General features: G+C 46.9%; 1 protein-coding gene across 1 annotated transcript; it reads left to right on the top strand.

Annotated features, from left to right (window-relative positions):
- Nucleotides 1-18,532: 18,532 nt before the first annotated feature.
- Nucleotides 18,533-22,105, top strand: LOC124652069 (alpha,alpha-trehalose-phosphate synthase [UDP-forming] 6-like). Its single transcript, XM_047191087.1, has 3 exons — nt 18,533-20,928; nt 21,055-21,328; nt 21,440-22,105. The coding sequence occupies exons 1-3, from the start codon at nt 18,899-18,901 to the stop codon at nt 21,770-21,772; spliced, it is 2,637 nt and encodes an 878-aa protein (XP_047047043.1). The 5' UTR covers nt 18,533-18,898; the 3' UTR covers nt 21,773-22,105.
- Nucleotides 22,106-22,892: the final 787 nt, after the last annotated feature.

Here is a 22,892-nt window from a genome sequence, read left to right as displayed (position 1 = left end):
ACACTATACTTCCCAAACAGTAGCCCCATGCACAACACAGTTCACAATGATACGATACATATAATCGACGTGATTACACGCTACGCTAATAACATGATCGACGATCGCATCTATCTGATAAGACGTCTGAGGTGGTAAAAGTTTCTCAACCAACTGAAATCCCACCACACGCAAAAGCTACACCTTTGGCTTTGAGATAGAAGTATAGAACCAAATCCATAGAGGAGGAAAAGTGAAAAACTAGGTGCCTGGATTTCAAACCGGCCGTTTTATCCTTCCCTCCAAAAGGCAGAGCATGGATGCGATTGCGAGGTGCGTCGGCGCGAGATAACTGTCATAGGTGCTGTTGCGAGCAGTGTTACCACGAGTGTTAGTTGGCGGCCATGCCGTCGCGTCTGCATGGCGATGTCCGTTGATTTTGACAAAATTAATCTAAATCTAGAAAGATCTCACAAAATAATCTGGTTTCAAAAAGATTTCACAAAATAATCTTTTGCTCGGCTCCGCACAAGATGGAGTCAAGCTCAGTAGCACGACTCCATCCCATGTGGAGCCAAGCTGAGAAGCACGACGCCGTTGCAGGTGGAGCCAAACTCAATAGCACGGCTCCGTCCAGGTGGAGCTAAGCTCATAAGCACAACGCCGTCCCAGGCAGAGCCAAGCTCAGTAGCACGGCTCCGTTCCCGGTGGAGCCAAGCTCAGTAGCACGGCTCCGTCCCAGGTGGAGCCAAGGTCCTTAGCCGCCCGTTTTCTAACAACAATTGAGAGTGGTTCATGCACCTAGTGAAGACCAAATTTATTGATCACAACAGCGAGGTTTGCATCATCTCGGACCACCACCAAGAGATACTCAAGATAGTTATTTTCTATTTTGTGTACATTCTGCAGCATTTCCCTCTTAATTGGACTGAGATACACATGCCACTTAATACATGCTTTCCTCATAGTTCAAGCGGCTAATGATGTACCTCCTCCGTTCTCTAATATTAGACGTTTTGGCAAGCTAAATTAGCTTACCAAAATGTCTTATATTAGGGAACATAGGAGTAGTTTATTATGCTGCCACCGTTTGATTTAGACGAGTGTTTACAAAGGTATGTTGTGATTATAGTCAAACTCACTAAATCGGTAAATCTGCTCTTGGTTCAGTGCTAAATCTTACCAGGTGATACTGACTTAAGACATGTTTTTACCAAAATATGACGTGCATATGATCAAACTCACTAAATAAGTATTTATGTTGTTGGTTTGGCGCTTAACCTTGTTTCCATTTAAATGGTTATGTGTGCAAAATTATCACCAGCGGGCGCTTAAACCCCTGTTGCGATAGAAAGTCGCCCTACAACCTAACCTTGTCAGAGAAGACTTTGAGTCACTTATGCGCGCGAAACTCGTCAGAAGTAAGGCGCTCTGCAGGCAGTAGTTATTAGGCGCATGTGAGAAATTTTGTCGTGCCTTCGGATACTCTCTAAGTTATTATACCGCCGGTTGGTTAATAAGCGTCTCCCTCAGTTTGTTCTGATTTTCTAGAGAGTCTGGACATCTTTCTGTTCGAGGTTGTGAGCTACAACTTGATGCTTGTTGGTACAAGATCGCACCCAGGAACCCAAACTATTGAGGAAGCACATTGCAAAGAGAAGTAGACTAATATAGCAAGGATAGATGATAAAATCTATAACAAGTTATACTTCATGATAAAAAAAAGATGTCAAGCTGCTGAGGAAGCACATTGCAAAGATAAATAGAATAATATAGCAAAGATAGATGACAAAATCTATGACAAGTTATACGTCATGATAAAAAAAACATCTCAAACTGCTGAGGAAGCACATTGCAAAGATAAATATAGCAAGGATGGATGACAAAATATATGCCAAATTATATTTCATCATAAAAAAACATCTCAAGCTGTTGAGGAAGCACATTGCAATGATAAGTAGAAGATATATCAAGGATAGATGAAAAAATCTATGACAAGTTATATTTCATTATAAAAGGTAGTTTATATGTTAACAAACTGATAAAAACCTATAAAATACATATACTCGAAGGTACGAACCACACCGAGATCACACTCTATGTTGACATGTCACCCCGGTTCAAAAGAGTAATGTCAAGGAACAATTAATAACAAATTGAGAAGAATACAACTTTAATATGGTACATCTTCTAATTTTGCACACATAACCACCTAATTGAAAATTAACATAAAATAGAAAATAATTGTGTTGAATCTCTTTTGGTGACGGTTAGAGATGATGCAAACCTCTCCGCTGGGCTAAATAACCTTGGTCCTCGTTAGTTGCATTAACCATGTACTTCCAATTATTGTTGGAAAACGGCTAAGGACCTTGGCTCCACCTCAGATGGGGCCGTGTTACTAAGCTTGGCTCCGCCTGGGACAGAGCTGTCCTACTGAGCTTGGCTCCACCAGGGACGGCGTTGTATTGACCATGGCTCCACCCGGAACGAAGTCATGCTATTGAGTTTGGCTCCACCTAGAACGGAGCCGTGCTATTGAGTTTGGCTCTCTACCTGATGCGGAGCTAAGCAAAAGGTTATTTTATGAAATCTTTTTAGGAGAAGGTTATTTTATGAGAACTTTCTAAATTTAGGTTAATTTTATCAAAATCGACCGATATCCAGAGGCATCCCGCCACGTCGTCTCCCCGATCAGCGTCAGGTCCGATCTTTCTTCGATTCTCTCCCACTCGCACTCCTCGTCGTGAAAGTTACGGACAAACAAACCCTCAAATTGTGCAAGCTAATTTGGTGCGTGCATGTAATCCTCGTCCGCTTTTCCACTGTGCAAAAAGTAGACAGTTTTGTTTGGCCGGTTGCTTCGCTTTGCAGACATGCATGGGAAATGCAGTTCAGCTCTCAGATGGACAGAGTATACTGAGCAAATGTTTCGTTCGGTGCGTCCGTTTGTTTGATATTAAATCAATTGAGTTAATCCATCTCACTTGTAACGAACATCCATATCGTGATCACACCATTTCATTCGGTGTGTTCATTTGTTCAATAATAAATTAATTGAGTTTATCCATCTCACTAGTAACGGACATCCATATGGTGATCACACCGTTTCATCCGGTGCGTCCATTTGTTAAATAATAAATCAATTGAGTTTATCCATCGCACTAGTAACGAACATCCATATCGTGATCACACTGTTTCATTCGGTGCGTCCGTTTCTTCAATAATAAAATTGAGTTTATCCATCTCACTGGTAACCGATATCCTTATCGTGATCACACCGTTTCATTCGGTGTGTCCATTTGTTCAATAATAAATCAATTGAGTTTATCCATCTCACTGATAACATACATCCATATCGTGATCAACTGCATGCATTTTTTTTGAATGGCATGCATTTTTTCTTATTTTGCGAACATACATACAAAACTTTAATTTGCTTGTGTGCTCCTTTTTTTTGTGTTAGTATGACCCTTTTTTGTGAAGATTAAACCAACAGTACATAGATCCTTGAAAGATAAATAAAATACATCGAGGTCCTTGGGGGCGAAAACAGGACAATAGCGCAGCACTACCACCCCTCCATTGCTGGAGCCAGACTGTCGTTGTTGATGGCAAACGGGGAGTCACCAACGTCCACGGTCTTCTTGGACCTACGTCCTCCAAAAAAAATTTGTCAAAGTCATCAGCGCTGAAAGATCAACCGATCCCCAACCTCCAAAAAGAACTCACATTCCTGACATCAACACCTAGGCCGCAGCAACATGGTAGAGAGGAGGCCGCATGACCAAATTGCAAAGGAAAGTCGTCATTCTGCCCGCAAACCCTACAGACCCTAATCTCGTCGGATAGTACATGCAACAGTAAATCATAAAGAACAGAAAGTGCACACATATGCACACGCACACACGCACGCCTGGCACACACACATACTACTTGTAACAAACGAAGCTTCTACCGTAGAAATAATATTAAGGGTTTATCTTTCAAGCGTGAACCTGATTTACATTTCTTTTTCATTGTCTAACTTTTCTTAATGAGATTTTCGAATCTAGACCTCTTGTAAGTATGTTTGGATAATTAATTTTCATTTTCAAAGTTACAAGTAGACGATTTATGAAGTTGTCAGCTAGTTGGTACTGAAGTAACAACATGGCAACTTTGCAAAATAGTTTGGCAACTAAAATGCTATTATTATTAAGAAGTGAGCCTAGCTCAATCGGTTAGGGAAGTGGATGTACAACCCAGCCAACCAGGTTCAAGTCCCCACGGACTCATAATTGAGTTCTTTTTATTTAAAAAAAACCACTGTAGGGGCTTCCCCTAACGTATTCCTTTCAAAAAAAACTAAAATGCTATTACCAAGTAACAAAAGAGACACAGTTTTACTGCCAAAATATACCCATGTGGTTCTAAAACAAAATCCATTGTTGTTGAGGATATATGGGGTCAACTCGCATATCTATTGTACACAAACATGTATCTTGTCCATCCCACGACGTCTAAGCTCACCTGGGCCTACCTTAGGACTCCACTGACCTAATCAACCATGCTACACACATACTATGCCCAAGGTACCATCCCCCAAACTTCATGATATGCAATATCCCTTGAATACTTGAATTGCAAGACATTAAGCTCCTCGTGCACACCAAGAGGACTCGGAAGACCGACACCTATATATTGACAAAGACCACGACAGAAGATGTACACATATCCATCATTGCATTCCACCATATATCCTAAAATACTAGATTGATCATATGGCCAAGTTCTCTATGTAACTTGCCGAGATCCCCTACTATAATTTTGTAATACTTGTGATCGTTTTTCATGGACATTTTTTTCTTTTTCTGGAGAACCTGTGTCTACTCTACTTCCTATCTAGAACTTCAATATACAAATATATACTACTGTGAAGCATAGATTGATGTCAACAAAGAATTTATTATTATTTAGATATGTATTTGCATTCAAAATAAGAAATAGGCATGTTAATGACTTGTCAAAAAGAGTATATATGTAGAATTATTTTGAAGAACTGAGGTTTGTCTTCTCAAAAGCCAATAGGGAAAACGGATTGCGATTCGGGAGGTACAGAACAATTTTATTTCCAAAATATGTTTTTACATACACCTGGAACTATTGTTTTTGTTTGTGTTTCATCCCTCTATTTTGATTTTGCATGCAAATGGATAAGAAGATAATGATGTTCTACAATTGTGTGGGCAAAACATGGAGCGAACGCGTATGATTGATACATATTATATGTAATGTTTTGTTCGGGTATTGAGATGCAGATGCAATAAGAACCATGATATGAGTTTATTTTGATTTTTTATTTAATTTATATCTTCTCATATGTTGTATATAAAGGTGTCCACTAAAATGCGAGTGCCCTAGTGCCAACCATTACTTGGGTTGTGATGATCTTTCTATCTCCAACATAAGCATGTGCCAAACACTATTAGGAAACTAGCTATAGGTGGAATGCCTTTTTGTGTTGCACCAAATAACCATGCGCCACTAAAAAATTATGTGGCACACCTAGGTACGTGTGCTACTAAATAATGGCATCTCTGTGGCGTACCAACTCTGCATGCGCTACAAAATTTGACATTTCTGTGGCACACCAACTCTTCATGCGTCACAGAAATATGGTGGGGCTCACGGCCAATTATTGGGTTAACCAATTTTGAGTTTTATTGTGGCGCATGAAGCTAGATGCGCCACAGAAATGTCACCTTTCTGTGGTGGCACATGTGACCAAATGCGCCACAGAAAGAAGCATCTCTGTGGCGCATGGAGCTATATGCGCCACAGAAGTTTTTTCAACCGTCCACGCACCCCCCCCCCCCTTGGATCGCCTTTTTAGTGTTTAAAAAATCACAGAAAATTATAAAAACTTAAAAATTCCTTTAGACTGTACTTATATTAAGTGGTATACTTGTATGAAAAATTGGAAAACATGAATTTCGATGTATTTTGCAAAAAAGATCATGGATTTTTCAAATGGCTTTTCTGGTTGCATATAAAGTTAGAATAATACGCAGAATATATCAAAATGACTGGGAGAAAATTCTACATTCGAAAATTTACATACACCTGGAACTATTGTCTTTGGCTGTTCTGAAATTTACATAATCAGAAAATTCAAAAAGAGTAAAAAGTTACAGCAAAGTTAAGATTTTTTCTTGCAAAAATAACAAAATCGAAAAAAATGTGGCGCACCAAAAATTGTTAGGCTGGAATTTGAAATCCGGAGGCACCCTTCTCCCTCTCTCTTTTCTCCTCCTCCTCCTCCCCTCCTCCACTTCTCCTCCACTTCACCTTCTCCTCCACTTCCACTTCTCCTTCTCCTCCCTCCTCTCCTCCACCACCTAGCGACCTCCTCCTCCACACCCGGTGACCTCCTCCTCCTCCTTCGGAGACGCCCTCCTCCCCCACCTCCGGCGGCCCCCTTTGGTCGGCCTCCTCCTCCTCCACCACCCACCCACCCCCTTCAGTCGGCCTCCTCCTCCTCCACCACCTACCCACCACCTCCGGCCAGCCTCCTCCTCCTCCACCCCACCCCACCCCACCCCACCCACCTCCGGCGACCTCCAGCAAATTTCAAAAAAATTCCAGCGAAATTCTGGCGGCCCCAGATCTGGATCTAGCAGCCATTTTTTAAAAGTTCATAAAAAATTTCGTGGCGCACCACAGCTGGGTCCCGCCACAGAAAGTTTTTTGTGGCGCATGCCTGCCTGGTGCGTCACAGAAATGTTACTTTCTGTGGTGCATGGGTTCGTGCGCCACATAATTCACATTTTTGTGGCGTGGATTCTATGGCACACCTTCCGTGCGCCATAGGATTCCAAAACGGTGCGCCACTGATGAGTCTTTTTCTACTAGTGGAAGCCCTGCCATATAAATACGAGAAAACATATGGTAGCATAACAGAACGAATTAAGGTGCATGCGATGGTTGTTTTGTTAGATTTGAACTATCTCAAGAAAATAATACAGAGGTCAGGTATACCTGATACCTTCTTGATATTAATATATTATTATTTAATGATAAAGGCTCAAAAAACTAAGAGTAATAATTCGGTAGTCTGATTCATGGATTGGGTCTCTGAACACGTGAGTCCGCAAGAGACGCGCAACTGTTCCGACTTTTCTTCGTGTTCAGAGAGCACACCATACTTACCTTCCCTCCCGGGCTACGACAAGCAAGTAATGTAACAACCCTTTCTTCCTTGCTCTTTCCACCTCTCCTTTTTGAAAAAAAAAATCGAAACACATCGAAATGGTACCAGCCGTACTTAATAATAGAAGGATTTGGCAGAAATATGTAAAATTGTCCCTCCTAAAAAAATGATTCCAGAATAAATGGGCAATAGTTAGGAGAGGTGCGCCAGCGGCGAGCAGAAGCAAGGTTATTAGATACCGAAGGAAAGCCCGGCCAGAACCACACGTGCAAGTTTCCCTGCATGTGGCTCGTCCGTGATAACTTCTTCGGATTTGCGTGAACTAGCGGACCGATCACTAAGTGGTTAGTACCTCCAGCATGAGCGAACCTTTTCAGAACAGGTTAGGAAATGAGCGCCACTATCCCATCCTGGATCCATCCAGGTTCCATTGATCATGTCCCCTTTCCAAAAGTTGTACCTTGTATTCCTCATATGACACTCCCCATCCTCACCATCGTTGATGTTTCTACTATGTTCATAGCGGATGTGGGCTCACTACCATCCATAAGCTGGATCATGGTCATTCTCGAAGTGGAAAATAAGGTGCCATTCTCTAAACCATTGGACTTAGGGAAGATAGTGCACGGAAGGTGGATGGGTTCATATATGGTTGCCCAATCCAGAGGAGGCCGGGTTCCGGCGAGTCAAATTCACCGTTGTCGGTCATGGGACCACTAGGTCTCTAATCGAATGCAGGCTAGTGACATGAGGATTTCCACTGTTGCATATGTTATTTTGACATGATGGAAGCGCAACTAAAGAGAATATATTAATATCGAGAGATACTAATTACACACAGCCTCTGCAACAACGCAATTATTACAGAACATGGACGGCATGCCACAATGACTTTTGATATTTAATTTAAATGTTGCGTTCACATTGCAAAATTTCGGGGCTGCAAGGGTTGGCTTTCATGTTGTATATTTGACATGGATTTTCTTTGCGATTTGTTGCCACCAATAAGGATTTATAGGCCCGTGGGTAGCTATTCCTTTCATGACATGACATGGACATGGTGTTCTGGCTCATAGGTCCAAATTGCACCTATTATCAAAATTGCATTTTAAATATATTTTAGTATGTCAAAAAATTCGGAAAAAAAAAATCCTAGGAGTACATCCGGACATACTATGCTCGTACATAAAATTTTGTCATGAAAAGACATTTTTTCTGGGCTGTGTAAAAATAACATATAAATGTCTCGTGAGAAGCCATTGCGGAACATTGAAAATTAGAAAAATTGCTGCATGATACCGTTATTTTTTGGCATTTTCTCAAACACACTGTTCGATTGTGTCTTTGCTAGGTACCATTATAATTTTGTGACACATTTGCCAGAACACACCACCTGACTAAAAACGGAAAGTTTTGCACTTTTACGTGGGATGGCTGATTTTGAAGACAAAGTGCAAAACTTTTCATTTTCAGCCAGGTGGTGTGTTCTGGCAAATATGTCACAAAATTGTAATGGTACCTGGCAAAGACACAATCGAGCGGTGTGTTTCAGCAAATGCTAAAAATAACAGTGTCTTGTAGCAAATTTCCAAAAAAATACCACCTTCTCGAAAATTTATCTGCGGACATAGAGTGTGCGGGTGTGCAGCTAAAAAAAAGTTCAGATATAAGCGCACTGTTTAAAAATGCAAAGAAGATAACTCATGAACGAGAAGATGTCGTTGTCAAAACAGGGACAAGGGACGATTGCTTGTTTGTTCCGCTGATGTGTACAATAATCTAAAACTATATTAGATCCATATGTGCACGCACTTAAATAAAACTGGATAACACAGTTTGCTCTTAGCTACATCCTGCTAATAGTACTACGGCTACTCCATAGAAACTGAGAAAAGGCGTGGAGATAGCAAAGCCAGCCACGCAAAGTTCTAACCAGAACAATCAAAAATTTGTTGATTATTTTTATTGAATGCTTATAATTAATTCTCATCTTTAGCTTATCCAACTTGAATTGTCGTATGTCATTGCGGTTAGCCGCACCTGTTGACGAAGTATGTATACCCATACGAAGCACTAGCAAGTAAAATCACAATCAATACAATGGTCTAAGTGTCACCGGGAAAATATTCAATGGTACAACTTGTGAAAGAGTGGCAAATGTAAATTTTTAGCTTGCCAAAGATCCTATATTTTAGAACAAAACGTCTTATATTTTAGGACAACATGTGCCAAGTGGTAAGATCTGATAAAGCGCCAGAAATGACTTCCAAAAGTTTAACCTGCTGTGATTTCTTTTCTCGAAGTCATCTTCTACGGCATTGTAAGTGCCTATGTCAGCACCATTGGCTTAGCCACATTGTTACCAATCTGGTCAATTGACCACACAGGTTTCTTGCAAATCCTTTGCATGTTGGTATAAATCATGAAAAAAAATTAAAAAGGTGAAAATACATATATTTGACATCACCGATTTAAAATGAGAACAGAAACTTCAAGGTCTGGCTCCACCACCGCCGCCACAAATCCTACCTCGGCATTGGAAACAATCTTTGTGCTTTCACAAGTGAGAAGAAGTTTAAAACTCAGCCACAATTTATTTATTTTTCAAAATGGAGACATTAATTGCCTCAGTCTTTGCATCAATTGATATATACTGATTTTTATTACTTTATGATAGTTTGAGTATTACACCCCGGGTTGCATAGGGCCGATACATGTATCAACCATCGAAACAAGAGAGACAACATGGAACATGGTGTTTTGGCTGCATTTTAAGTTTATTCTAAAATGTTGAAAAAATATGAACAAAAATCCCAGATGTACATTTGGACATTCTATGTTGACTCAAAAAAGTTGGAGGAAAAAAGACATTTTTTGTGGCCTACGTAAAAAATATAAAAACATGTCACGTAAAACATTATTTTGAATCACCGAGAAGTGTCTTTTTTACAGTCTATAAAAATGTCATTTCCTTGCAAAACTTAGTGTGTGAACATATAATTTCAAGACATACACCTACAATTTTTCTAAAAAAATTATACATTTTGAAATATACTTTTTAGACAACGGGTGCATCTACACCTAAGAGCCAAAGATGATCTCCGACAACAATGGAGTAACTATTGACTAACATATTATCTATGATCAAAACATCAACTGCACGGGCTGAATAAATCATGTGCAGCCTTCTCTACGTGGATGCACCTAGTATCCAAATCCTCTTATTTCTCTATTAGTTGTAGAAAGGACCACATATGGATTGAATCGATCACTTGCACAAAATAAGTTGATTTTGCATTGTTATAGTTATGGCCTAAAGTAAAACACATACACCAACTACGATTTGCAATTTATCTTTCTTCCTAACCCCTGCCAACAAATTCTGAAAAAAAAATTATGACACTAGGAGGTATGATACTGAACACTACATGAACAGTTCGCCAGACTATTTTCGCAAAGGGACAAGAAATAAAGATATCATGTATTGATTCATCTTGATCACAAAAACAACATCTTTTATTTCCTTGCCAATTTATTTTAACAAGATTATCCTTCGTAAGTAAAACTTTACGATGTAAGAACCACATAAAATCCCAATCTTAAGTGGCACTTTCATTTTCCAAATGTATTTGTGAAGGAATTTCGTGTGGTCATTCATATAATCTAGATACGATGACTTGAATGCCCTAGATTTTGTTAACTTCAAAACAAAGTTTTCCGGCTGATTGTTTAGATGAATATTCATTAAACGAGTACAAAGATGAATCAATCTACCCCTGCTATTCCAATAGCTTGCCATACACTTCGTTCAGTTAAGAGTTTAAATAGCCACCTACTCAATAGACACGTATTCTTAATTTATAATACTTCAACGCCAAGTCCTCCCTGAATTCTGGGTCTGCAAATATGTTTCATCGAGTAAGTCTATACTTCCTCTTATGGCCATCATTTCATCAAAAAAATCTCGATCTAAAGAAATCTAATCTTTTTCTTACCCCTTTGGTATTTCAAAGAAGGAGCATAAACATTAGTAGGCTAGTTAAAAAGAAATTAATTAGCACTAACCGATCACCATAAGAAACCAATTTTCCAAGCCAACTTGCTAACATTCTCTAAAAATAATATTCTGTAGGCTTTCATTCACTATTTCTAAGCCTACGGTAATAAATAGGGATTCCCAAATATCTAAACGAAAGAGATCCGGCCTCACAACCAAATAAAGTAGTGTAATCACCCTCAACATATTTAGCGGTTCTGAAACAGAAAACTTTAGGGTGTGTTCGGTTCTGGAATTAGGAGGAATAGAACGGGACGGTTCCGCACCCAACACTCATTCTCGTGTTCGGTTGGGTAGAAGGAACGGAACCAACTAGTTTCTCGGAATGGAATATACCGCGTAGATGCGGAATGCACTCGTCCGGCCGATTTGGCAGAATGCGGAGGAACGAGACACTAACCACGGAGCAGATGAAAAGAAAAAAAAGAAAACATCACGTTAACCACCTAGTACGGCCAGCACGCGCGGCAGCGCACGCCCGCGGCAGCGACCAGCACGGCCAGCGGCATCGACGGCGCACGGCACAGCCAGCGACGGCGGCGTACGTCCGCGATGGCGGCCAAGCATGCGCGGCGGCGAAGACAGCCATCACGCGCGGCAGCGGCCCAGCACGGCCACCGGCGGCGGCGCACGCCCCCGATGGCGGCCCGGCACGGCTAGCGGCGTCGGCCCAGCACGCGCGGCGGCGCACGCCCGCGGCGGCGGCCAGCGGCATCGGCCAAGCACGCCCGCGACGGCGGCCCAGCACGCGCGGCGGCGGCGCACGCCCGCGACGACGGCCAGCACGGCCAGCAGCATCGGCCAAACACGCCCGCGACGGCGGCCCAGCACGGCCAGCGGCATTGGCGCCCGCTCACAGCGGCTCAGTGCGGTGGCGCCTGCGGCAGCCGAGCATGGCCAGCACGCGCGGCGGCGCAGAACGGCCAGCACGGCCAGCGGCGTTGGCGCCCGCTCGCGGCGGCTCAGTGCGGCGGCGCCTGCGGCAGCCGAGCATGGCCAGCACGCGCGGCGGCGCACGCCCCCGGCGGCGCAGAACGGCCAGCACGGCCAGCACGGCCCGCGGCGGCTCTGGACGGGCACCATGCGCGCCAGCACGCGCGGCGGCAACACACGCCCGCATGTAGGGATTTTCATTTTTTATTTTAATTTTGATTTGGACATACAAAATCATGTTTAGGCCTGTGTTGATTTTAACCTGGACAAAGAATCATGTTTAAGCTGTTCCGTTCCGCGGTGCGATTCTAGAACCGAACAGAAAATAGAACCTCCGTTCCTCGACTTTTTTCTAAACCGAACACAGGATCGGAACCATCCCATGACATCGGAATGGAACCATTCCATTCCATCCCTCCTCATTCTAGAACCGAACACACCCTTACTCTTATGGGACTTAACTTTCAATCGCAATAACTCCTCTAAGATACATCAAATCAACTTCATATTGAGCGTTTTTTTCTAGACCATCTTCTAAAAAGATAATAGTATCGCCCGCATATTATAAGATAGACATACCACCATCAACTAGATAAGCTATTAAACAATTAACTTAACTATGTTCCTTTTCCCGCGCAATTAAAGTAGCCAGCATATCTGTAACAATATTAAAAAGCATAGGCGCGGATCACCTTGTCTTAAACCCTTCTGCGTCTGAAAAAATGACCTATGTCATTGTTATTGTTTACTTTAATATCTACACTACCTTAACTAACAAATTGATCAATCCATTTGCACCATATAGGATCAAAATCTTTCATACGCTTTACTTGTTGTAAAAAAGATCACCTGACCTTGTCGCACACTTTTTAAAAAGCTATGTTGAGCAACACCCCATCCATTTTCTTGCTATGAATTTCATTGATAGTCTCGTGGACGATCATCACCCCTTCCACGTTATGCGGCCCGACATAAAGGCCGTTTACGTTGGTCTAATCACAACATGTGCGACCTTAGTAACACGGTTTGTACCAACCTTAGTGAAAACTTTAAAGCTTACATTCAGCAAGCATATCGATCTGTATTGCTGAAAACTCACGAACAAAACATAAAGTCTTGCTTAATAATTATCCAAAAGGTTTGGTAAATCTCCGCTGAAAACCCGTCCGGTCACGCCACAATTCGATGGTGTTGTGTTGTTCAATACCAAAGACTGTGGCCCTAACACTTAAATATTTGTTTTGCTCGCGATTACAATAACTATTGCTATGGTACGTGGCGTTGACATAGAAATTCATTGCCTTAGAGGATTGCATGGAAAAAGGGTTAGATTTTGAAAAAAAAAATTGTGGGGGTGTCATTTCTTGCTGAAATTTTTGAGGGTGGTCAAATTTGTCAAATCTCATTGCGAGTGAAAAAATTTCACGGTAGTTCAGATCACTGCATGATACCTACAAATATAATTTTTTTAGTAGAGGGAGCATATACATCCAGGTGTCGAATTGAATTTCTGCAACCAGCACAAACTTAATGACTAGGATAAACTATAATGCCTTTTTTTTAGGTAGGATAAACTATAGTGCTAGTATATGTAGTATTTTTTTTTTTGAAACAGAAGGTGGTATTTTATTAAAGTGACACGTGACGGGTACAGAAACTAGTATTTGAGGATAGGGCCTGCAAATTTACGAAACACACCCCCCAGAACATGAAAAAGCAATCAGGTCCTGGAGCTTCACCGCCACCGCTCGCCGGCTTCCTCGAAGCGTCACCGCCAAGGAACGGAGAGAAGATGCTCGAACTCTTCCTTCCGGCGAGAACCCACCCCCGCTGGCTACCTCCAAGCTACCGGGAACGAATCACTTGGCTGCGAGGAGATGTCAAGCTCCAACAGGGACAGGGAGAAGCCTCTGTCACGGAGGTTGAGTAACAGCCACCTTGCCGGATGTAGATCGCAGCGGCCATGGTGCCAGCTGCGTAGTTGCGCTTGTAGAAGAACCACCAGAGATATTTGTGGCAACGTCTCCAGTGCAGAGAAGCAGCACCCCCGTCGCTGTCCTCGCTCTCGCCTCCACGACCGACCGAGAGGAACAGCTTCGGCGCACTGCAACTACCAGAAGCGGCACAGATAAGACCACGAAGAAGCAGTCGAGGTAGTAAAGACGCAGCTGTTCTCCTTCTCGCCTCCACGACCGGCCAGGAGCTCCTCCACGCCATTACTCGCCAGGTGCGCTTTTCCCCCTCGCCTCCAAGGCCGGCTAGGGAAAGTCGCCGCCCGCCACGGTCGCACTACAGCAGGTGGATCACCGCCACTCCTTTATTGCTCAGAGCGCCAGTTTCCTTCTCCACTCTCCCCTCCGACCACCAGAGAAGAAGAGCAAGAAGCAGAGACCCTAGTTCGGCAGAGAGCCAGGCGGCCAGATCTCGTCCTCCGCTCCAACTACCGGGCACCAGGCCCCCTACTGGCAAACTGCCACTACACCTACCTAACATATCTACTCCGGCGCCTCCCCTCCACCCATCTCGACCGGCGACGCCGGTGAGATCGGCATCAGGTCGGCCCGGCACTCTCGGTGGAGCTCTCAGCTAGTGTAGCTAGGAGAGAAAAAGAAAAGGTGGGAATGAGCCGTTGGTTAGGATATGAAGTATAGCATCATTTATACTCCGAAACAGATCGCCAAATCAACTGCGCGAACCCACGTCGGCCGGCCGTCGTACCGATTTTCCTTCTCCTTTTCAAATACCGTATGCCTCAATGCCAATTTCTATTTTTCCCCCGACCTTTTTTTCCAGTGGACTTTTTTCTGCCGACGTGAACGCGCTGCCGTGTATGTATGCATCCCTCCTGTCGGAAGCGACAGGCACGCGCCGAGGCGCCCTCAGCGTCCGACACGTACGCGCTCGCACGTGCCGCTCCCGGCGGGCCCCACCTGCTCCCGCCGATCTCATCCAGTGCGGCCGGATATATCTCCTAGGAACAGGCCCCGGATCCTCTGCGCCGCCGCCTCCCACTGCGGCCGATCGCCAGCCGTCCGATCCCGATCGAGCGGCCGGCAGCACACCGGAATACGGATCGGGAGCGGTCGCAGATAAGATCGCGGCTGCCGCCGCCCGCGCGCGGTACCCGTCCCGGTTTTCTTTCCTGTAGCACCCTGGAGTTCGGACGAATTGCGGAGGCGGACGGGGAGGGTGCCAGGCTCTTGTCCTAGCAAGACTTTTGTTTTATTATTAAGAGTGTGGAATTTCTGTTTTTGATGGTACTGGCTGCGATGTGATGGGGTCTATGGATGAGGCTGCGCGTCATTGTTTTTCTAAGAGTAGCCGTGGATGCTGATATTCTCAAGCCACGCCAGGAGGTCGCCATCCTCGCAGAAATTAGCATGGGTCCATACAAATATATTGTGCAGGTAAAAGTTTGATTTGGGAACTACGGGAGTTTTCGTTCTCCAAGCAACCTTGGGCAGCCCTCCATTAAGGGGCAAGAAAAACGGGGTGAATATTAAACCGGATCAGTAGATCAGCGAAAAGTCATATCCCACTAACGTGCAATATTTTAGTTTCAAATATTTTGTATTCTAAACAAAAATGACAAAGTCTGCCTTTTTTTAAAGATTTGAAACCACTATGCTCTGATTTACATTTTGCCATTTTTTTGTAGCCCAAACTACGCATATTTTCCATTTGAAAATTTGCACATTTTTTTAGATACATTACTGGCTACATCACAATTTTGTTTCATAATTTTTTATAAACTTGAAAATATGATTTTAATTTTTTAAAAATAATGAGATCACTGGTGCTCATGTGCACCAAATCTTTTTTTAGACGGAAGGCTCGAAATGAGCCCGGCTTTGAATTAACGAAGCCATCAACCGGCTAGGAGTTACACCAAGAGTTACAACCCGCACAAACGCCAAACGCACACCGAAATCCACAAGAGAGGACAACACAGAAAAAGGTCAAGCTGAAGCGCTAGCTTGAACCATGAAGAGGGAGCCTTGTCTTCTGTTGCACCGGAGCCCATCATGACCGTGTCCACACCAACAAACCTCCACCGCACCAAGCCTGCAACCCAAGGGGAAACTCATCGACGGGCCGACCACCTAGTAGAGCTTGAGGAACCAAAGGAGGGGGGTCTTGCGGCAACGCCTCCAAGAAGGTGAATGGCGCAACAATGTGTCATCGTCGTCGGCAGAAACATAAGTCCTGCAAAGTTTTCACCCACACCCAAGATCCACCACCCGTGGAGCTCGGGCTAGGTTTAGACCAAAAACACAACATCTTCCCCTAGCGTTGGGATAGGCACACCGGTAAGGGCTATGACTAGACATCGACCTAGCAAAGCCCCCCAGGCGCTAGGGAGGACATCAGCTACCGCAACAGACCGTGTAAAATCAGCCAGACAGACGTTGCGTGAGGGATGCAACACCAGCGAGAGGTCGCAGGGTGATCCACAAGAAACTACCAGAGAGGTATGCACGAAGCGAGGCCCCCAAGGAGAGCAGGTTGAGGCGGAGGGACGAAATCCATCATTTCGAACGGGAGGGACAACAACGGGACGCCTTCAACAAGGGACCGACACCCGCAGGTGACGCCGTTACCGGCACAAGCCAACACCATGTGCGACTTTCGCCGAGAGCCAACCCGATCAAAAATCTGGACGCCGACGCGAGGTCGCAGAGCGGACAAAATAGAAATCACTACCACACCACCAACCCAAGTCGCACTAGACCTAGCCCCGACTAGATTCATCCGCAGGTTGAGCGCAAGACTACTGCACTAGCGCGACCAAACTGGTTGGCAGGAAGAAACAGACTGCAGCACGGCAACAGCTGCAATACTGAGCGTGCTGCCATCCCCGGCGAGCACATGCCGACTTAGGAACCCATTCCTAGGTAGTCGGCAGGGACGTCAACCAAGACAACACCAAACTGTCAAAATCCCACAAGATTCTGACAGATCTGAGCGGGCGGAAGTCCGCCGGCCACAAGATTCCCACAGCTCAGACGCAACCATCCGCGGCAGCCGCACGTCCAGGCCGGACGGCACAGATGCCACGAAGGGAACGGGCAGAGTTGTGGGGGCGGCCGGCCCCTCCAGGCCCAAACCTAGGCTTGTAGGCCCAGATTCGGAGCCAGAGCTGAAGCCTTCCCTCGCCATAGATCGAAACAGCCCCGACGGAATCCGACCCACGAGAGAGAGAGAGAGAGAGAGAGAGAGAGAGAGAGAGAGAGAGAGAGAGAGGGAGAGAGAGAGAGAGAGAGAGAGAGAGAGAGAGAGAGAGAGAGAGAGAGAGAGAGGAAGAGCGCCGCCGTCGGCACCGTCTGGGCTTTGCCCGGCGGCTCCCGTTGGTGGCGACCACGGGGGAAGGGAGGAGGGGAGGGGAGGCGACTGGTGTGGGCTGGGGCGCCCCGGTCGCCCTCGGGGAGGGGCGACGGGAGCGGGTTTCAAATCCTTTTCCTTTTTATGTGCACCAAATCTCTGCCCATCAAATCATTTCGTTTTGAGTTATAAAATGCATTGTAGTTTTATTTGAATTGTGTCTATCTAAACATATTTCAGTGTATTTGTTTAATTATTTCAGCTCATATGTAATCCACATTGCAATTGCAATATTTTATAATTTAAAACGAGGCAATAAAACAATTATGCAAAAGTACTCCACTTTAGGCTCGGAAAAAAATGTCTTCTTTTTGCAGCATGGGAGAGACAGAGGAGATAGTAGTGTGTACAGTTCAAACTAGCAACTGGATAACGCTGATCCATTGGCGTCACCAAAGCCGAACCAAACAAACAATATACTAATTTTTCCGTCACCAGGTTTATCTTGAATATCTTGGCGCTTGTTAGGTGGCATGCGCTTAGGGCGGCAGAGCCCCGGAAACGACGAATTTGTCCAGGGTGTTTGCCGTAAAACTCCGAGTATTATAGTCCATGTGTGTGTCGGGGCGGAGGCCGCGTCCTGCCATTGCAAGCTCACCGCTCTGCTCTGCTCCGCTCGCCGCTCGCCCGCCCGCCAGCTCGGAAGCGGGGAGAAAAGAAAAGCAGCGGCCTGCCGAGCTGGTTTCCTCCTCCATTACTATATAGCCATTAGATCCGCGCCCCGAAGCTCCAGCCCTTGCCATCCTCAAGAGCCACCGCCGCGCGCGCGCCAACCGAGGATCCATCCCCCACCTCCTCCTCTGCCCACTGCTCGCTGCTACCTGCACTCGCTCACTCCCCCGCCGAGTTCTTCTTTCGGAAGAAGAAGAAGATATCTGTTTTATCTTTCGAGCTTTTCTTGCTGCTAATGCTGGTCCAAGACATGGCTGCCTTCTTCTTCTCTTGCCCCCCGGCGGCGACCTGTCGACATAGCGGCGGTATAAGCGGCGGGAGGAGCAGCACCTGAGCTGAGATGCTCTTGTTGTTGTTGCCGCCGACTTCTCTTTGACCGAAAGCTGCCGCTCCTTTTCGGAAAGCGGGGATTTGTTTCTGTGTTTCTGGACACTTCCTTTGCGCGATTCGATTCTTTGCCTCGCCTAAATCTCCCCACGATTTCTTCTTCTTCTTCGCCTTGGACTCGGCAGATCCTTTTCCTCTCTGCCCGCCCATTCTTGCTCGCTTCCTCTGCTTCCTAGCTAGCTCTCTGCAAAGTCTTTCCAGTTTTTCGGTGAGAGGCTGCTGGTGTGTGACGGACTCTGTCAGTGGAGGATCACACATCTGGTGGGGAAGAGGATCTTGCTCTGACGGTGGACGGCATGGCGTCGAGATCCTACTCCGACCTCGTGGAGCTCGCCTCCGGCAGCGGCAGCGCCGAGGAGCCCTCGTCGCTGCCGTCGCTCGGCCGGCGCCGGTTACCCCGCGTGGTGACGGCGTCCGGCATTGTGCCGGACCTCGACTGCTCCGACGACGACGCCGCCTCGGCCGCGTCCGACCACTCCCCGCACGCGCCGAGGGAGCGCACCATCATCGTGGCGAACCAGCTGCCCGTGCGCGCCACCCACCTGGCGGGCGGCGGCTGGGAGTTCTCGTGGGACGAGGACAGCCTGCTGCGGCAGCTCAAGGAGAGCCTGCGCGCGCACCACGGCCGCGCCGACATGGACTTCGTCTACGTGGGCGGCCTCCGCGACGACGTCCCGCCCGCCGACCAGGACAGGGTGGCGCACGACCTCTTCGAGGGCTTCCGCTGCGTGCCCACCTTCCTGCCGCCCGACCTGCGCTCCCGCTTCTACCACGGCTTCTGCAAGCAGCAGCTCTGGCCACTGTTCCATTACATGCTCCCCCTGTCGCCGGACCTCGGCGGCCGCTTCGACCGCGCGCTCTGGCAGGCCTACGTCTCCGCCAACAAGATCTTCGCCGACAAGATCCTCGAGGTCATCAACCCGGACGAGGACTTCGTGTGGGTGCACGACTACCACCTCATGGTGCTGCCCACCTTCCTCCGCAAGCGCTTCAACCGGGTCAGGCTCGGCTTCTTCCTCCACAGCCCCTTCCCGTCCTCGGAGATCTACAAGACGCTGCCGGTCCGCGAGGAGCTGCTCCGGGCGTTGCTCAACGCCGACTTGATCGGGTTCCACACCTTCGACTACGCAAGGCATTTCCTGTCCTGCTGCAGCAGGATGCTCGGCCTCAAATACGAGTCGCAGAGGGGATACATTGCGCTGGAGTACTACGGCCGGACTGTTACCATCAAGATATTGCCGGTGGGAGTGCATCTGGTGCAGCTGCAGTCGGTGCTCAACCTCCCGGAGACCGGGGTCAAGGTTGCCGAGCTTCTCAAGCAGTTCTGCTATCGGGACCGGATCCTCATGCTCGGCGTGGATGATATGGACATCTTCAAAGGTATCAGCTTGAAGCTTCTGGCGTTTGAGCAGCTCTTGATACAGCATCCGGAGTGGCGGGGAAAAGTGGTGCTGGTCCAGATCGCCAATCCGGCGAGGGGGCGGGGGAAGGATGTGCAGGAGGTGCAGGATGAGAGCTATGCGATGGTGAAGCGCATCAACGACGCGTTCGGGCAGCCAGATTACGAGCCAGTTATACTGATCGACAGGCCGCTGCAGTTCTACGAGAGGATGGCGTACTATGTCGTAGCCGAGTGCTGCCTGGTGACAGCGGTGAGGGATGGCATGAACCTCATACCGTACGAATACATAATCGCGAGGCAAGGGAACGAGAACATTGACAGGATCCTGGGCCTCAGCCCTTCCACCAGGAAGAAGAGCATGCTTGTTGTGTCGGAGTTCATCGGCTGCTCACCCTCCCTCAGCGGCGCCATCCGGGTGAACCCTTGGAACATTGATTCAGTGGCTGACGCTATGGACTCTGCCCTGGAGATACCTGAAGGCGAGAAGGTGCTGAGACATGAGAAGCATCACAAATTTGTGAGCACGCATGATGTTGGATACTGGGCAAACAGCTTCCTACAGGATCTGGAGAGGACCTGCCAGGATCATAACAAGAGGCGCTGCTGGGGCATAGGGTTTGGGCTCAGGTTCAGGGTTGTGGCCCTTGATACGAGCTTCAAGAAGCTCGCGGTTGAGCAGCTTGTCTCGGCCTACCGGAGGACGACCACGCGCGCCATTCTCCTGGACTATGATGGCACGCTGATGCCTCAGACGTCGTTCGGCAAGAACCCGAGCTCCAAAACAATAGACATGCTGAACAGCCTCTGCCGCGACAAGAACAACATGGTCCTGCTCGCCAGCACGAAGACTCGGGCGACCTTAAGCGAATGGTTCTCGCCATGTGAGAACCTTGGGCTGGCTGCTGAGCATGGCTACTTCCTCAGGTAAAATCCCAATTGTTCTTTTTCTGAGAACTGTGAAGCAATGAAACGCATTCTAGTTTCATCATGAAAAAATGCTGTGAATTTTGTGTGCTGAACATCTAAGTAATGTGTGTGTTTTTGCTGTAGGATGAGAGGAGATGCAGAGTGGGAGACGTGCGCTCCTGCACCCGACTCTAGCTGGAAGCAGATTGTGGAGCCTGTGATGAGAACCTACACGGAGACAACCGACGGGTCAACCATCGAGGACAAGGAGACCGCGATCGTTTGGTGCTACGAGGACGCCGACCCTGATTTTGGGTCGTGCCAAGCCAAGGAGCTCCATGACCACCTGGAGAGCGTCCTTTCGAACGAGCCAGTCTCGGTCAAAGCAGACGTGAACCATGTCGAGGTGAAGCCGCAGGTGAGTCAGCTGACACAGAACAGCATCTTTGTTTTCCTTGCTAGTTAGTGTTTGTCACACTGTCACTGCACCTTTGCACCTGCGTACTGAAACACTGATCTTGCATTGCAGGGCGTGAACAAGGGCCTGGTGGCGAAGCGGCTGCTGTCGGCGATGCAGGAGAGGGGCGCCCTGCCCGACTTCGTCCTCTGCATCGGGGACGACCGGTCGGACGAGGACATGTTCGAGGTGATCACCACGGCGGTGGACGGGCCGTGCCTGAGCCCTGAGGCGACCGTCTTCGCCTGCACGGTCGGGCGCAAGCCCAGCAAGGCCAAGTACTACCTGGACGACCCCGCCGACATCGTGCGGCTGATCCAGGCCCTCGCCAACGTCTCCGACCAGTCGCAGGGCGCTCCCCCCTCCTCATCCTCGTCTGCGGACATAGATACCGCGTTGAGCTGAAGCAAGGCAAAGCCAGCCATGGCTGTCCCAGCTCCGGCATCAATAAGACAAGCATCTCGGGAAGAGGAAGAAGATGAACAAGGAGGAGGATCGTCATCGTCGCCTGCAGCATCGTCCCCGGGTGTACATTCTCTAGGTCTAGGAGCGCTGGACCGCACCATCGCATGGCTTGTGACTTGTCTTTCAGTAGCCGATGTGTACATAGACCCTGTCGAACTTGCTTTTCTGGATGGAATTTCGCCACCACCGCCGGCCGCTCCTTCAAAGATCGCCAAGAGTGAAAACACGGCCATCTTTGGAGCCGCTGCTTTTCAATCTGCATTTCGTGTTTCATGTCTGGTGGGTCTTCCTTACCTTTGACGCCGCCGGGCTGGTGGTAGTGGTGGCGCCAATAATTTCACCTCACATTTCCTCTTCCGTTTCGGCTCGTGCTCTACTGTGCGCCGTGCGTCCATCCATAGTGCTGCCGCTTGTGTGGGGTTTCAGATAAGTCGATTAGGTCTTTGGATAGTGTTGTAGCGTTGCGGCCGAATGATGGATGACAAATGAGAATGGTGGGGTGTGAGATGTGGTTGGCCGGGCTTATGGTCTGATGCCATATGGGGTAATAACAAAGCCTCCACTACACTCCAGGGATAATCATCGTCCTCGCTAGCTACTAGCTAGTGATCAAACGAGCCTGATAGTATTGCTATGTTTAGCACTACAAGTGGCAAGAAATCCTCTCTATTCTATATGCTTGGATTAAATCAAAGCTCTCAAGTCACCTCCTTTTACCGGATTGAGTGTTTGGAGGACATCGCCGCGTGTTCCCGCCTCTTTGATGTATCCGTTGCTAGCTGCGTTCCTCAGTTTTATTTTTTGAAAATTTCAATATTTAAACACGTAACTAATTTAAACACGCGAAACACGAATAAATATATTTTACAATATTACTTCAAATGGAAACAGAATGAACAACAAACCAAACAAACAGAACTTCAACTAGATTGAGGCAGAATTGATAATTGATGATTCGTCTTTAACCCTCCACATATGCTCTACGGAAGTATTTTGTAGTTGAGCATTAACATCTGAGTCACGGATTTTTTCTATATGCATAACGATGTAATTAGCAAAA

The sequence above is a fragment of the Lolium rigidum genome, chromosome 5 (assembly GCF_022539505.1).
Source record: "Lolium rigidum isolate FL_2022 chromosome 5, APGP_CSIRO_Lrig_0.1, whole genome shotgun sequence".
NCBI lineage: Eukaryota > Viridiplantae > Streptophyta > Magnoliopsida > Poales > Poaceae > Lolium > Lolium rigidum.
This window is presented reverse-complemented; position numbering and strand designations above follow the sequence as displayed.

Bases quoted from the DNA above. Each gene is read 5' to 3' on its own strand.
- LOC124652069 (XM_047191087.1), top strand. From the start codon at position 18,899: ATGGCGTCGAGATCCTACTCCGACCTCGTGGAGCTCGCCTCCGGCAGC. The intron at 20,929-21,054 runs GTAAAATCCCAA...TTTTTGCTGTAG, and splicing joins GAGCATGGCTACTTCCTCAG to GATGAGAGGAGATGCAGAGT. The intron at 21,329-21,439 runs GTGAGTCAGCTG...CTTGCATTGCAG, and splicing joins ATGTCGAGGTGAAGCCGCAG to GGCGTGAACAAGGGCCTGGT.